This window comes from Frankliniella occidentalis, unplaced genomic scaffold (assembly GCF_000697945.3).
Source record: "Frankliniella occidentalis isolate FOCC.00 unplaced genomic scaffold, Focc_3.1 Scaffold12, whole genome shotgun sequence".
Taxonomy (NCBI): domain Eukaryota; kingdom Metazoa; phylum Arthropoda; class Insecta; order Thysanoptera; family Thripidae; genus Frankliniella; species Frankliniella occidentalis.
In genome coordinates, this window is record NW_026267142.1 from 1,242,718 (window position 1) to 1,258,941 (window position 16,224).

At 38.7% G+C, this 16,224-nt stretch overlaps 3 protein-coding genes across 9 annotated transcripts in view; 2 read left to right on the forward strand and 1 right to left on the reverse strand.

Annotated features, from left to right (window-relative positions):
* Positions 1 to 16,224, forward strand: part of LOC113213357 (probable small nuclear ribonucleoprotein Sm D2) — a 214,078-nt gene that overhangs the window by 167,513 nt on the left and 30,341 nt on the right. The gene's annotated exons all lie outside the window — the stretch shown is intronic.
* Positions 1,561 to 10,264, reverse strand: LOC113213350 (blood vessel epicardial substance). Of its 7 annotated transcripts, XR_008010765.1 has the most exons (10): positions 9,958 to 10,264; positions 8,916 to 9,623; positions 8,681 to 8,838; positions 8,499 to 8,601; positions 8,127 to 8,267; positions 7,701 to 7,745; positions 7,254 to 7,401; positions 5,363 to 5,392; positions 3,913 to 4,091; positions 1,561 to 3,837 (listed from the first exon to the last, which is right to left on the reverse strand). XR_008010765.1 is itself a non-coding variant. In XM_026432383.2 (9 exons), the coding sequence occupies exons 2-9, from the start codon at positions 9,426 to 9,428 to the stop codon at positions 4,027 to 4,029; spliced, it is 1,203 nt and encodes a 400-aa protein (XP_026288168.1). In that variant the 5' UTR covers positions 9,429 to 9,623; positions 9,958 to 10,264; the 3' UTR covers positions 1,561 to 4,026. The 7 variants fall into 7 exon arrangements, 6 of the variants coding, with proteins under 6 accessions (XP_026288168.1, XP_026288169.1, XP_026288170.1 ...); XM_026432383.2 differs by having other exon boundaries at positions 1,561 to 4,091; XM_026432384.2 differs by lacking the exon at positions 5,363 to 5,392 and having other exon boundaries at positions 1,561 to 4,091.
* The window catches only part of LOC113213346 (trafficking protein particle complex subunit 10), a 7,699-nt gene continuing 1,940 nt past the window's right edge, over positions 10,466 to 16,224 (forward strand). The window contains exons 1-19 of the mRNA XM_026432374.2: positions 10,466 to 10,604; positions 10,678 to 10,948; positions 11,115 to 11,332; positions 11,410 to 11,603; positions 11,689 to 11,884; positions 11,972 to 12,083; positions 12,176 to 12,363; positions 12,491 to 12,697; positions 12,783 to 12,965; positions 13,084 to 13,316; positions 13,398 to 13,504; positions 13,585 to 13,852; positions 13,968 to 14,102; positions 14,238 to 14,364; positions 14,464 to 14,682; positions 14,786 to 14,971; positions 15,220 to 15,453; positions 15,558 to 15,737; positions 15,819 to 15,996. Coding sequence (XP_026288159.1) covers positions 10,858 to 10,948; positions 11,115 to 11,332; positions 11,410 to 11,603; positions 11,689 to 11,884; positions 11,972 to 12,083; positions 12,176 to 12,363; positions 12,491 to 12,697; positions 12,783 to 12,965; positions 13,084 to 13,316; positions 13,398 to 13,504; positions 13,585 to 13,852; positions 13,968 to 14,102; positions 14,238 to 14,364; positions 14,464 to 14,682; positions 14,786 to 14,971; positions 15,220 to 15,453; positions 15,558 to 15,737; positions 15,819 to 15,996 — 3,256 coding nt within the window. The 5' untranslated portion in view covers positions 10,466 to 10,604; positions 10,678 to 10,857. The remainder of the gene's footprint in view (positions 10,605 to 10,677; positions 10,949 to 11,114; positions 11,333 to 11,409; positions 11,604 to 11,688; positions 11,885 to 11,971; positions 12,084 to 12,175; positions 12,364 to 12,490; positions 12,698 to 12,782; positions 12,966 to 13,083; positions 13,317 to 13,397; positions 13,505 to 13,584; positions 13,853 to 13,967; positions 14,103 to 14,237; positions 14,365 to 14,463; positions 14,683 to 14,785; positions 14,972 to 15,219; positions 15,454 to 15,557; positions 15,738 to 15,818; positions 15,997 to 16,224) is intronic.

Sequence of the window (16,224 nt, forward strand, 5' to 3'; positions counted from 1 at the left end):
ATAACTCAACTCACCACAGTATTCCTTTCTGAGGGAAAAAAGACTACCGGGCAGAAAGAAATACCGAGGTGAATTTGAAAAAATCAATCTATATCGTATTGAGAGGGGACTATTCAACCACCTCCCTCTCAGGAAGTCAAGAATATCGAATATGAGAAGATATTTAAAACTGTGCAGAAGAGGTGTTTACTAGCAATAATAACAGAGGTTTTTTTTAACAATGATTTTGCCAACTCCAAATAGAACATTTTATTGTGTATATTAACTTTGTAATGCTCCGTCAAAAGCTAGATTACAAATAAATAAAAATAAATAAATAATGAGTATATAATAATACAACACATACTGGGCTGTGCACATCTCCCACTCCCTGATACCTTTTCCACAATTAATAGGACAGTAGTGGATGGGGGCAGCCGCAAATTTAACTGCAACGCACATTGATTGATTGTTTGGGGGATTATGCAAATAGAGCCTCTCAGTTTGCACCCCAACCAGAAAGTAATACATTTTTCTGTCCCTTGAGGATAATGCAGAGTAAAATATATGATGTATGATAAAACCGTACAGTTAACCCATTTGCTAATGACCTACAACAATACTGCATTCAACACCTTTTCAACAAAGAGCCAAGTTTACATTTACATCACGGGATCATCACTCGGCCTCAAAAAACAACTTACAACTTGTGTATATCTGTCTGTAAGGGCCTAACCTCCTAATAACCGGGACAGAACAATTCAATATTCCGGACCGGAAACATTAAGCACTACACCTTGCAATAAATATCAAACGCGGAGCCGTTCGCTCTAAAATTCTGATTTAAATCCTATGATCATCAATTAAATGGGTAGGTATTATCGGTATCGGTATTGAGCAGAAGACCGATTTCCACTGTTTGTTTACGTTTCCATAAAGGCGCGGGAAATGCCGGATCGAGGAGGAGAAGGGGTAGGGGAGAGGCCACTGCCACGGCAAGAGGGAGAGAAATAATAATTACGGAAGTTTTGATCAGACGAGGACACTGAACGACAAACCGTGGTCACGCATGTCCGGGATGTGATTCTTTATGGGGCTCCCAACACATGCAACATGTGGCCGCAGTGGGGAACTAGAGTCCTCGGACTCTATGGGGAATTCCCATCTCAGGGAAGAGTTGAGGCCGAGGGCGCCTTCGGTAGGCATTACCGCCTCGCTTGTCCGGGATGTGATCCTTTGGGGATGCCTCCCGCTGCTGAGGTGGCTGCCGGGGGCAACGCTAGGGAAGTGCTGTGGCTGCTGAGAGCGCCTGGAGGGTAGGCAGTCCGTGCGCGGGCTGTCTGTGTGGCTCGTAGGCGGCCCCTTGTGTATAGGCCTCTGTTTACAGTTGTGTGTGTGGGGGGGGGGGGGATCATCCAGGAGGTGCACAATTGAGAACTCCACCTGACTCCACGGAAGGAGGCAGCCGAGCCTCGCGAGGACTGCTGAAGGAGAAGGAAGCAGGGCCGGCCGTATGCTGATGTCTGCTAAGAAATTCGGGTTCGAGTTGTCGCCGCTGCAGACTCATTTTAAAAACAAACATAAGTTGTTGTTTTTTTTATTTTGTATAAAACAAATAACCATTCAAACCACAAAAAACTTAATTTGAAAACAAATATACCAGAATACCTCCACATTCTCATTAAAAATTTACTTTTAATACAATATCATTTTTCTTTATGTCTATATTTGCCACATCACATTTTTGAATAGAATCTAGAACGGTAAGTTTTAAGATAACAGTACGCAATCTCTCCTTGTGTCTTATCTTCACTGGTTAATAATATTTTCCCCAGTTAATTTTATGCTACTATTTTTGTTTACTGTGAGTTGCATGTAAGGTAGCTTGTGGTAATCTAAATACTCATGTTGATTGTCATGACTCATACAGGTCCTCAAAGAAGTTGCTAGTAAACAAGCTTTTAGTTACTAAAGAATTAAGAGATTATACATTTGACAGATAAAAAGTAAGCATTTATTCTTAGTTACCACATGTGCCCTATATTGGCAGCAAAATCCAAATTTTTCAGCACATTGAAAAAAAAAAAACAATGCAACAATTTGCTTAATTAGGGCCTATTTTTTCTATGACTTATTTTCTTTACAGAGGATTCAATACTCATGTCAGAACAGCCTCTCTCCAAATCTGCTTTACTGAAAATTGCAAGAGCATAATATACAAAAAAAGGACAAGACAGTTCCTTCTTCAAAGTAAAAAATCTTAACAAAGAGAAGCACAAAAATTGATTCACAAATGAAGACTTAATTTTTCTCGTAATTAGGGGCAACAACAATGCAACAAATCTAATCCCAATCCATTTGTTTCCCTTTAGAATGGATAGTTTGTAACTCAACTAATGCACAAAAGAAGAGTGCATTGATACAGATTGATAGTTTTTTTCCATAAAGTTATTCTTTTACTTTATTAAGTCTGTACACAACAACAAAATATATGTTCACTATAATTGCAGAAATGCAGATTGGTAAAAAAATAAAACTTAACTTACTACCACCGAAAGTAACTTTTATGTTGCTGTAATATTTAACATCAGAAAGATTGCCTAGAAATTTTTTCCACAGTAAAATTAACACAATAAATCTCATAATGAAACAGTTTTTAGAAAGTTTTTCTAGTTCAAGTTAAAACATTAATTATAAAATATTAAGAGTATATCTGAGAATCTTTTCTAAAATATATAGACAACATGCAACATCAATATGGTTCATTCATATCATGGAAACCATTCAACTCTTAAAACTATATAACTAATCATCATTCAAACCTGCTAGAACACACATCACTTTTGAATTTTACTTAACTTCATGCGAGGAAACATGTTGATGCCAATCAGACAGTTGTATTAACTTTCTATTTTGGAGCCCGCACAAAACAGTCAAGAAACACATGATTACATTTTGTGGCAACACAACACTTGCAGCAGAGAAGGCAGTCCTCATTATTTATTAACTCTGTATCAAACTTGAAAGTTGTCTAGTTTTGCCTGAAACTCCAGAGGTATCCTTTGTGTGGTCTGAACAGGGGCAACATTCTTTTGCTTCTCTTCACTCTTGACATATTTTTCTGCTATAGTTCCTTTTGATCCCAAACTTACTTATATTTGTTATACCTAAAATTCTTTATCACATTTTTTTTTTTATTTTTGTATGCCTCAAGATGATAGAAGCTGCCTAGTTAAGCTGCAGTAAACACAACATAGTCCGACAGAAAGGAAGTAAGTGATAATTTAGGGACACATAACAATTACTTAGTTTTCTGAACAAGTAAGTACAAAGGTCACTCAGCAAATCACAGACTGTGAGCTTCCAAACACATAATGTAAAATACAAAAAATATTGTTTAGTTTAACTGTATAATACTCAACACTCAACAATCTTAACTTGACAGTAAGTTACACACAATTATTTCATATTAATCACATACAGAAGCAGCCTTGCTAGGGGTTAATCTCTGGGTTAATACTGAAACAAAGACGATGATTAAAAAATAAAAATAAGTAAGAGAGGCATTGTTAACACAAATGTGAGCATTTACAGTTGCATGGAAGGTGAATAAGGCTTTTACTTTATTCACAACAAAGCAATGTGCACATTCATTTAGATAACACAATCTTTTTTGAAAGTAAAATGGCTTTATACAATTGAGTATTATAAAGCTAGCAGGGAAGACTAGATTCAGATTGTACTAGTAGAGAAACTGTTTCACTGGGTAAAGTCAACATGTTAAGGGTAGGTTGTGATGTGGGGGCCAGATTACAGAACACACACCCTCATAGTAATGCAGAATCAATAACAACAGCACTGAAATAAATAGAGAATTCAAAAATGTTGTCATTAAATTACAAAAATTGTAATGAACAGTTACTGGTAGCTCACCCCAAGCAAAACAAGGTTCTCTTTCTCCAGGATACTCTGAGTTGAAACAGACAGCAAAACAGCAGGCTTATAGTCGTATTGCTTGGTTGGTCCATGTGTGGTCCTTAGGAAACACTACACTGGAGTTTCATGGTCAGTTTCTTCTATTCTTCCTAATCGCCACGCATTTGGGTCTGCAGCTGCAAACATTTAAAAAATTAACTTTAAATTGAATCACAAAATGACAAAAATTTGACTGACGCGTGCATATGCTTATATTTAGTACTGAGGTGAAGTCAAAGAGAAATGGGATGCCTCCTGCATGAAGTAACACAGTTTGCCAGGAAGCAGTTAACTAGGCCATTGAGTCCAAATTTTCGGTGTTATAATTTGTGTTCCAGTATTACAGAAGAGAAGACTCACAACTAACAAAAGCTCACCGAGCCCACGATGAACGAACAGCACGTTGGAATTTCCTTACACTTTTGTGAGACTTCATGCAAGACAATTTGAATTAGACCATGAAAAAAAGAGACATGCAAACATATGAAGCGGCAAGCTCATCACCATGCAAAATAGATTAGAAAAGACCAGGAGTGGATAGGAAAGAAAAGACCAGACGCAGGATAATCTAGACTGATGAGAGGAAATTAAATTAGCAGATAGAATATTAACATAGCATGTTGAAGGTTAATTTAGAATTCCAACAAGATGAAAATTGAGATTGTTTCAGCTAACTTCTTATTAGAAAACATTTCTGGAAAAACAAGTGACTAAATGATAACTATAGCAATGCTAACTCCTCGTGGGTCATTTAGAAAGTTGTTATGCTTACACACTAAAATAGTAGTGCAAGGGTCACCATGTCTTCAGAAAGACTCACAAGAAACCAGACAAGAAATAAAGGTGCAAGGTGCAACCTGCTTAAAGCTAGACAAGAAAAAAGTTGAAGAAACAAGAAATTATCAGTATACTGCAGGTTTTCTAAAAATTATCAAATTATGGTATTCAAAAACATTTAAAAAGACATGCAAATCCTCAAATAAAACTCCAGGTAAACAAGCTAATAAATTATGAAGGAAACTTTTATATTCTGGGGCAGGACTGCATCAGTAAATCATCAAGGTAAACATTCACAGTTAAATTCTAGTTTACCTAAAAAGAACAACCAGTACTCAGCTGTTACTGCAAGAACATAAGGGGTACACAGTGAAATTATAGAAGTTAAGACGATATGGCTTAGTATAGCAGAAGAACACAGCAATTAAGATGTTCACCTGATCACATGTTTGGAAAAATGTAGTGCTGTACACAATACAAGTGCATAGTGTCACTATCAGGAGCCAAAAAATTTAAAGGTGCAAAAGGTGCTTTGCCCAAAGTCAGCAGGAAGTCAAACTGAATGTGGATTATGAAACCCGGTAAGCATGCTGCTACATCACACTACACAAAGTAGTGAGAAAACACTTACCACAGTAATAGTACCTAATCCTAGGGATGCCTAATGGGACAGAAACCAAGGAGCACAATCAATTACTCTTAGAAATAACACAAAATTTACTCAACCAGCAAATGACATTGATGGACAGAAATAGATAGGTGATGATCTGCTGGAAGCAGATATTACTAACACAGTCTTAGCAAATGAAGATTTATTATGTTAAATTTTATTGAATTGATATTTACCAATGGAGATAAAACTTGAAGAACATGATTAGACTTAAAACAAAGTAACTGTTATGATTGGGTGAAACAATTCACAGATTAGCTTTTTAAATCTATTGCAGGGGAGGTTTGATGAGTTTAATCCCTGTTCCAATAGAGTAAGTAATTGTATGGTAGCTCTATCAGAACATTACAGTGATTTGTACCTTAAGATGGGTATTTATTGACTAGAGATTGAAAGTTTATGGTTCAATTAAAAACAGAGATTCTACTCCCATATAATTATTGCACTGAAACATTTAACATTACGGGGATACAAGCTAGCCTAATAAGTATTGGCCCTCAGCCTGCACTAAAATGGATTTAATGTATGCGGTAATAAAAATAATTACATCACTAAAACTATAAGTCTCAAATACTGTTACATACAACCCAGGACGAAAAATAAATAAATGCACATTTAAACAGTTACTTAACAGCCAGATGAGAGAATATATCTGACCTACTACTCTTTCAGAGGAGAGTGAATTCCTATACTCAAACAGAAGAATGCACATCAGTCTCTTGTAAAGAACCCGTTACACCCTGATCAAGGTAACAAATTAAACATTTATAGTACAGTTCAATATACATGATGTGGGGTAACAAGCAGTTAGAAGCAGTGTTGTGCCTCACTTTTGACATTAGTAAGCACATAGGACACATTCATAATAAATATACGATTTTTAAACAAATAAATAAAGGCAGACCCCTCATTTCAGACTTTTGTTGATTAATAACATGACAGTATATTATTCCAGACGTACAGCATTGCTGCAACGTCCTCATACAACATCAAACAAAGAAAGGTATGAGTTACGTGCTGGTTTGATTTAGGGGAAAACCAGCTAAGATAAATCAGTCAAGAGATGTTGTATGACAGAGTTTGCATCAGTACAATCAATAGTATACCACACAAAACTCCCCTGATTCTGCAATTCAAATCAAGGCAGATCATTTTGGTTTTGGTCAGCTAGCTCCTGTTTAGTTCCCTCCGAGCTTTCAGCAGCGTTTGCTTTTGCTACAGCAGCTGCAACAGCATCTCGCTGGGAACGCAGGGCCAGGAGTTGTGTGCAGCGCAGGGGGTCAGCACTAGACAACAGGGGATCATGCTCACACACAAAGCCCTCATCTATAACAAAACAAAAGGACAAACAAAATAAAATAGGTAAAGCCAGGGAGGGTGGAGAGTGCAAAGAAAAAAAAATCTTTACACGAGCAAAAAGAAATCAGATTGCGACACATTATGCATGGAAAAAGAAAAATGAGCAGACAATTAACATGTTGACTGTCCAGCCCCAGACACACATGGGGACAAACAGTACTCAACCTGCTAACAAATTAAAAATGGGACTCTCAAAATTTTGCTGTTGGCAAAGCATAAGCGTGAGACAAAAAACACTACCTACAACGAAAAATATTGATAAAAAGACAAATTTTGGACTAAGACAGTCCTAAACAATTTTCAATGCCTTTCTCTACTTTGAGACACTAAGCAAGGTTGAGATGCAAAATGTAGAATTAAATCAATTCACAGTATACCACAAGAGCAGAATCAATTTAACATAGAGGGCAACTCATTAACTTCTGTGACAGAAATATGGTATTGTGTATTATTATATTTTAGACAGTGGTGTTGTTGAGTCAATGGCACTCACCTTGCAACTGCCTGTTGATGAGGGCAGTTATTCCTGGACCGTCACCAGATTTCTTGACAATGAGCATGGGTTTTTCTTCACTCTCACCCGCATCTTCTAGGCTATTGGGTAAGTGGCCGTTCACACTTGCAGCCATAGTCTCGTTCACCTACAGAAAATAAAGGACATGTATCAAAAATTTGTAGTTTTCTTTGACACAATATTAGAAGTAAAAGACTGTGGGTTAGAAAGCTCTGTGTAAATTGCGTCATCATTCTTCAATACAGATATGCAAGATAAAATTTCATGATTGTATTTGTAATTAATAGTGCAAAAATATTTTTTGAAATATTATGCAGCAATGGGTCAAAAACAAATGGTGTAGCCTTGTGCACTAAGCCAAAATTAAGTTAAGATAGCTTTAAAAGCTTTTGAATTGAACATAAGACAAAAGCAATTCAACCAGACCAACAAAACAGCACTGTCCTCATCTGAGGTGTCAACTACAGGAATCTGGAACAGCAAGCACACAAACCAACACTTTCACACATGGAAACAAACTTAAGACTAGCATTCAAAGCAGGTATAATCAGTGTGATGATTCTGCAGGACGTACAGTACAGTAACTCAAATATATATATATATATACAAAATAAACATAAGGTTTTTGGAACTAGTCCAAAAATCTCTATTTGGTATACATGGAAAATATAAATTTTAAATACATGGGGTCTTTCTGATATTCATGCAAAAACCACATTCTGTATAAAAAATACATCCTAAATAATCTATAGACAACTATAGTAAAATTCAAACAAAACATTTCAAAAGGGTTCCCTAAAATAATTCAGTAAATTTTAGTACACACATGCTCTAGTAATATTTTGAACTAACCTGCATGAGTTTCTTGACAACATCTCTTCCCAGAATGTGGTCGAAGACAGCCTGAAGGAAGGAATCAGTGATTATAGTCAATTTGAGTTTATCTCGATGCCACAGCAAGACACGGGATTCTTCCATGGCCGTCACTGACACCTAAAACCAAAAGCACTCATTTAGACACAATAGATAGATAAAAAGCAGTCTGAGAAGAATATTACAGACAGACATAGAAACCATGGAAATGTCTAATTAATTGCATGTCTAGAGGCCTTGTAAAATAACTTAAAAAGTCATAATTAGATATTAAAAATCTTTGAATTGTAAGTACAATGATTATGAAATTTGACCAATATTCCTGATTACTTCCCAGTTACTGTGGCTTACCTGGAAGAACTCGTCTGTGGACACTCCAAACCACTCAGGGGAGTCAAGGAATTGGTGTGGGAACACAATGTGCAGAGCACGAAAGTTTTGAGACACAACCAACCTGTGAAGTAAACAGTAGTCATTATGTACGTCGTTGTTCCTTTAAAGTACAGCAGTAGTAAATCCATTTTGACACTCACTTGCCAGAGAGGACCAGGGAAAGAGAGTCCACTTTGGTGACCTTCTCTTGGGCATACACCTCCTGGTACTTAAGTGGTCTAATCATCTTCATGCAGTCCAGTACCTTCTTGAACTGGTGCCTTGAAACTTTCAGGGGCTGAAAGAGAGCAGCATACACCTGGGACAAAAGGAGTCAGTTAGGGAAAGGGCCCATGACCTTCTGTCATCTCACTCCTTATGTTCAGTGCTACTTACCTCTTCCACTTCCTTAGAGAACTTAATGGGTCTCAGGCGGTAGAGCAGTACACACACATGAATGAAGTTGATGACAACAAAGTTTGCATTCCATAGGAAAGCATCAAATGAGCAGATCACTGACCAGCCCCAGAGAGCAAACAGGGCACACCCAATCAGATGAGTGCACCTCAGGTATACCAGACCATACAGGCCGCTCGGAGCGAGGTAAGAAAGGAAGAAGAATGTGTTGGCTAGCTGGAAATACATATGATTCACCGGGCACCATTGAGGACACACTGAGATATCAAACACTGATGATATAAACGATACATTTTTTGCACAGAGAAAGGGGTTAGCTGATGTGCTTGCTTTCTCATAGTGTGTAACCCCCATGGAGGCAGATGGGTTCCCAGATACTAGGGTGTTTGAAATGTTTTCCATAAAACTTGACCCACTTCCAGCCAAAGTTTCTGCTGCTCTCCCTCCATTTCCATCAGCTAAACTGGCAGCGAATATATTGGCATAAGGCATCTCTCTGATTTCTTCTTGCTTCAAAACAATTTACCCCTTTCATTCATAAATCTTCTGTGGCTATGACAGAGCTTTTATCAATTCACAGCAATTCTTGAAGTCATCCGCAAGCAATTAGTCATTATCCTTCCTTCTTTTCCTCATTGGCATTGATCAGTCTTCTTCTTTCATGCTCTAATCTCCAGCACAGGAAACCTGCAAATCAGAGATTTATTTTCTAAACTAGGGATTTAACGGAAATGTCCACTGAACTGTAACAGATCTGCAGCATAGTTGACAGTCAATGTCTGATCAAATTAAAACTACCTATATAGCAACAATCAAAGAGCAAATTCTCTTCTCTCAGAAGAAATACAATTAATAAGCAGAACAATGACAGCAGTACATAGGCTGCAGAAGTTTCAACTCGCACAGCCCAACAGCCCAATGCAACGGGCGGAGCCCAATGCAGGACAGGTCAGCCCGTCATCTCTATTATCGACATGCACTAAAGACATTTGGTAAAAGATTGCAGCTGGACTGGACGTACCGTCTCGCACAAATAGGTCCGGAGAGACATGACTGGTATATAACCAACAATACGTCAGTGTGCAAGAGGAGAGTTAAGAAGGTAGTCTACATGGTACTCAGAGGCCAGCTGCACAGCTGCAGTATACACAGCTGCAGCTGCGGCAAGTTTTGAGCGACTACCAGGTGCGGGTACTTTGTTCTCACAACTCTAGCAGTCAGGCGCAGGCGAACAGCTGCAGCTGCTGTGTAGCCTGTCACCAGCCCGACCAGCCCACCCGTTCCTCGTTCCGTTCTGCCTCCTAGATGGATTACTCTGAAAGGACGAAGGACTCATCGCATGGCCGCCGAGTCTGTTCGGGCTTCGGGCAAGGTTCGGGTTCACGACATCCGAGCGGGCACGAACCAGCACGAACCGCGCGACCGGGATCGTCTGCTAACATCTCACATACCAACTGCCAAAACGAAATATATACACATCACCGGTTGTTATTTCGCGAACTCGATGATTTTACAGCCCGTTTTCCTCCACAATCAAGTTAACTAACACAAGCATTTAATTTTGCTCTTGACAAATCCATGAGTGGCGAAGGAAAATGTGGAGTTCATATGTTGTTGTTCATGTCATTCAGTTCATTCAGTTCACGTATTCTAAACAATTCAATCTAGGTTCTCTACTGCTGTCTGTCATGTTATTTCTGTACCAGATTCACTGTCATTATTGTAATTATTTCGAGTGCAGTTGACAGGTTTCGATACGTTTTGTGTGTTTTGTCTGCACCAGCCCCATAGCCCCGGGACAATAGGCAAATTAGTTAATGACTGAAAACTAGGTTATTGTTGCTTTAGTTGACGTGTGTTTCGGCAATGGGAGGCGACATGACCTCTTGTTTTGATTAGTTCGTATTCCTGGTTGAGAGTCATGGGCAGGGTGGTGGAGGCAGGTCGGCGGGCGCCCGAGCAGGCCCCTCCTAATGAGTTCAGTGTCATGGACGCGAAGCCCATAGTCACCTGTGAGTCCTACGTGTTTACATTACATTTCTATGTCAAGATGACTTAATTCTAGACTATAGCCTACAGCACTCGACATTCTTTCGACCCTGTCTAGCCCTGTAGTTCCGTGGCAAATGTTCAGTAAGCCTGCTTTGAACTAAAAGCATTCCTTCCTCTCTCCGTCAGATGCGGGTGACAAAACTCTATTCTCCAGCTTGGAAGCTCTGCTTGTGCAACGCATTCCACAGGAGGCGACTGAGTGGAAAAGGTCATATGGAAGGCCTGTCAAATCTGTTTTCACGGAGGCAGAATTTTCACCTTTTGACCGTAGCCAACTGCCTAAAGAAGGAGACTGGCACCTCATTGGCCTACCAATATTTCATACTTACTGGACAGAATGTGTTGTAAGTGCAAACTTAGTCTAAATCGTTTTCAACCCAATAATTGCTCATCTATTACAGCCACTCTCTTTAAATTATAGGACGTCGATATATACAAGACATCAGTGCGTGAAGACATAGACCTGTGGTTAAAGACCTTACAAAAGTTCGGTATTGACGACTGGTTGATTGTGCAAGTAGAGACCTATGACATTAAAAGAAGTAACAAACTTCTGCCTCGCACGACAGTGCTCGATAAAATAAGAAGTGACTTTGCTTCCAAACATCCTGATCGGTAGGTAGTTGTTTTGTCTTTAATTTTAACTAGAGAGCCACAAGAAACACTTTTCCTCTAATTTAGAATCTAATTGCAATTACAGATGTATATCTGTGATTAATCCTATTCGAAGTGAATCAAAGTCTGCTGAGACTTGGAGGGGTTTGCTCTCTCGAATACGAGTTCTACTTTTACAAGCATATGATACAACTTTAGTAAGGTTTGAGGAAACCATTAGAAAACAAAGGGAACGTCGCATAGAGCCTGGGTGGAGTTTCTGTAAATACTTTTTGCTGCAGGTATGCTAAAGTTTTGTTCTTTCTCTTACTTTCCTCCATGGTATGGTTACAAGTTCTCATTCAAATGTATTTGGCATATCATTGTAGGAGGAGTTGGCGTTTGTGCTTGAAATGCTAGGGCTTTTTGAAGAGGCCCTTGTGCAGTATGATGAGTTAGATGCATTATTTACCCAGTTTGTTTTAAACTATTCTGTCGGAGGTAAACTATCTATAACCTTCAACATATCTTTGAAATATTCAATTACCTCATTTTACCATCTTGATTTTTAATCATCTTTTTTGGGGAGGCAGAAACTCCTAACTGGCTAGGTTCCTTCCAAGGTCCACTTGAGTCTTGGCCAGGCCTTCAGCTCACTCACAAAGTCAACCAGGAGCAGCGGCTCCTCATCCAGGACTCCCAGGCTTCTCTACTGCAGTTCAGAAGTTATCTCTTTGCAAGGCAGAGTGCCATGCTGCTGCTCACACTTCAGCCTTGGGAGGTAGTGTATTCATGTTTTGTGTTTAAGTTAACACTTTCTTAAAATAATTTTCTTAGAACAGAACCCTTTCCCCCTTTTTAATTATTGGACTATTAGTCATTCAAACTGTTAAAATTTTTAATTGTAGATAGCAAAGCGAACTCTTCCATTTTTACACAACTGCATAGCTGAGTTGCGGATCCTTGAGGTCACTTGTCCTCCAGGATCGGTTGCCTGTTGGGTATTCCTGGGATGTCTGGAAGTCTTGCGGACATGTGAACAATTTAATGACAGCACTCAGGTCCAGAAGTATTCAAGATTTACTGCCAGTCTTTGGGCATACGCAAGTGATAAGGTACTTTCAGATCTAATCGTGTCATTTAAAAATAGTGAAATGTTAATTAAGTGCCTTTTAAAAAAAAAAAATAATTAAATTACAGTTAAAAGAACTTGGAGAGCTGTGTGGCCTCCTTCCTGGCATGCAACCTACCAGTGAACAACTTCACTTGGTTGTTGGCCTTTCTGCAGGCATGGGTGATGTGCCTCTAAGCGATGAGCCTACACCAACTGACCAACTCAAGGAAGCATTATCCTCAAATGAGGCATTTAAGAAACATTATTTGGTAACTTTTACTGTATTATATTTAAAGATGCTAGTGACTTCCTGATTTTTCTGAGCAACATTTTCATTGCATCCACCATTCAGAAAAGATAATGAAAGTCTTATCTCTGTATTTCTAGGAATTTGCAGAACTGGCAATGGGGACATTCAAACATATTAACCGAGTTAGACTTGCAAGAGTGATAGGGAGAGATCTAGCCGCTTTTCACCAGAGGCTTGGTGACTACCAGACAGCCTCTCTCTTCCTGGATGCAGCCCTGAGAATGCTTGAGGTGGAAGGCTGGCGGTCTCTGGCTGTAGAGACAAGACAAGAACTTGTTGTGTGTTATCGCCACACAGATGACAAAGAAAAGTAATTTACCTCCTTTGTCTGGCTTTTCAGGTTGCCCCTTCAACCTTATTTTTAATACACATTTTCTTATTTATCTGATAGGTATGTTAAAACATGTGCATCTCTTGCTTGCTCTCATGAACTGGATGTGGAGAGGAGAATGTATTATCTTAATCAAATGGTTGAGGTGCTTTCCAGTATTACAACAGGTCTGTGTTGACTTTTGATATTTGTATAATTTATTTTAAGACTTATAATTAGACAATTCTTTAAATTTTGTAATCTCTAGGGCTACCGTTGGTTACTCAGTTTTCCGAAGCATTTGAACTCCTCAGTGTTGAAGTGAAAACAGATAAACAGAAGCTTGTTGTTGGAGGGATTGTCGAGATTGTTGTTGAGCTTCAAAGCCTCCTTCCCCGCTCCATGCCGCTCAAGCAGGCTGCTCTATCACTGGAAAAGATTTCTAAAATGGAACCTCCAAGTGAAACTGCTGACAAAAAACATTCCAATAGTTCCTCGTCTCTCCCTCAGACTGAGGAGCCACTTTTCCTCAAGAGGTATGTGATGTCAACCTGAACTCCCTAAACATTACATTATACAGTATATTAAGATTTCAATGTGAATGAGTATTTCACCTCTATTTTATTGCTTTCTTTTATTATGTGTTTGCAGAAGTTGCCTGATAAATAAATCTCCCAACAACCCCTTATTGTCAAGAATTTCAATGAGTCAGTGCTTAGACTACCAACAGGACCAAAGTCTGAAAGCTGCTTGGGCAACATGCAGAGATTCGCGGTATTTTCTTAGGCAAGTCCCTCAAAATTAAGATTTTCTTGAGTTCATATATTGATTGATTGATTGATTGATTGATTGATTGATTGATTGGAACTATTGCGATGACTTGAAGTGGATCATAAAACTTTATACAACATTAAATTTCAGGCGAGCTGATAGCCAAGGCAATCATCGCAACATCACTACAAGTCTGCAGACAGATTTTAGTCTATGTGCTTCAACTGATAATAATATGTTAGAGCCGGGCAAAAACACATTGGTTCTCCAAGCCAAGGTACATGCACACTTTAAAAAAATATTACTTTAAATGACTTTTATCTTGACAGATTTACTCACTTTTAATGCGCATGAATTTTGTTATACAAAACTGTAGGTAACAGAACCTGGAAAATTTCAATTCGGACAGATGTCCATTAAATTGTGTGAAGGCCACCTAGAATTTTTGTCAAATGTTTTACATTGTGGTGTTGGGTTTGAAGTGACCAGTGAGCCCCCTACAGTTTCTCTTCAAGCATTAACTTCAGATCTTCTTGCTGGTATTGACCAAGAAGTTACTCTCATTGTTAACACAGGCAGCCATTGGATTAAAAAGGTAATTATACAATTATTCTTTCTTCTATAATTTTTCTTTTTAATCTTGGAAATAGAAGACAATTATTAAAATTAACATCCTTTTAAATTAAAATTCCTTCTAGGATTCCAAACTTATTCTCAGACCAACCGAGGGGTTGCAAGCACAGCTTACTGATGATGATGAGTGCTTGTTGAGCAAGCTGGAAGTTGCTCTTCCTGAGACTGGCCCATTCCAAACCACACAGTACCCACTGCGGGTTCTTGCGAGACTTGGGTCTCAAAAGGATAACAGTGTGCTTGAACACAAGGTAAATGTTACAAAATCTTTCTTATTTCAAGGTCATGTACAAAATTTTCATTACTTAAATCTGTACAAATAATTTCAGAATTTCTGAAAGCCCTTAACTGTTGAAACATAATAGAAAGAAAAAAAAGTATTGTTGTCTTAGCTGCTTTTTTCCCAAAAAATTATTGATCCTTAAAAATATAATCCAAACTAGTGCAATTATATTCGTTGTGGTACCTTTGTTGACATGCCACTTTTTGTTGTTCATAGGTTGATATTGATTGCCCATGGTCCGTAGAAGCACAGCCAGCCGTGTTGCAGTTCCACCCCCCGTTCTGCACGAGCCTCCGCCTTCACACCTCACACCGCCGCAAGTTTGCTCAGGTGCTGGTCACTGGATTGACCAAGAGTTTTCTCCAAGTGACCAAGCCGGAACTTAGGCTTGAGGGTGATTGCTCCTCTGTTCGACTGCTACCCTTGAATCCCACAGCAGGACAGCCACTGGTACATATAGTTTTTTTTCCTTCAACTTCCGTCATTGTATGATTTTAAATTTCTTCTATCAAATTAAAATGTATTTTTTTCTCTGTGTTCTCTTGTAATGGTAGATGATCCGCCAAGGCTTCAATATAGTGTTGCTGTGGGAGTTAGAAGTGGCTAAGCAGGAAGAAGAAGAGACAGGGGACAGTCCTATTCAGGCTGTCTTTACCATGTTTTACCTCCCAGTCACTGACAGCCACTCCCAGGAGAGACTTTATCAGTGTTCATTTGATATCAATGATTACAGAGTATGTTTTTATATTTTAATCTAAGCCTGATTAATTTAACCTTACAGTTTATTTATTGTTTTTTTGTTTTGTTTGGCGCAGACATTAATCATTGAAAGTGCCAAAGTTGAACCATCCAAAGGTAGTGAGTTTTGTCGTGCAAGTACTATGTGCCATTTGCATTTGACAGTTGAGCGTGTCAGTGAGAGTGTGCGCAGCTCGCTTATGTATGAAGTACTTGTTGATCAGACTATGTGGGCAGTCTGTGGTAGAACAACAGGTAAGTTTATCAGAAAGGTATGAGCTTTGAGCAGAGAAGGTGGGGTCCGGTGCCATTCTGTAGAAAACAAATCCAAAGTCTTCAGGGCCACTTCTGTTTGTGTTCACCTTTAAATATTTTTTTTTAAAAAAAGAGTATAAGTAGATTTATTTAACTTCTATAATTGGTTACTCAGTTTTCCGAAGCATTTGAACTCCTCAGTGTTGAAGTGAAAACAGATAAACAGAA

What these genes read in the sequence shown, in the direction of transcription:
- LOC113213350 (XM_026432381.2), bottom strand. Translation starts at nt 9,428, where the DNA reads ATGCCTTATGCCAATATATTCGCTGCCAGTTTAGCTGATGGAAATGGA. An exon ending in TCTCTAAGGAAGTGGAAGAG is followed by an intron (nt 8,839 to 8,915) that starts GTAAGTAGCACT and finishes CTTTTGTCCCAG; the next exon opens with GTGTATGCTGCTCTCTTTCA. An exon ending in TTGTCAAGAAACTCATGCAG is followed by an intron (nt 7,746 to 8,126) that starts GTTAGTTCAAAA and finishes TTGCTGTTCCAG; the next exon opens with ATTCCTGTAGTTGACACCTC.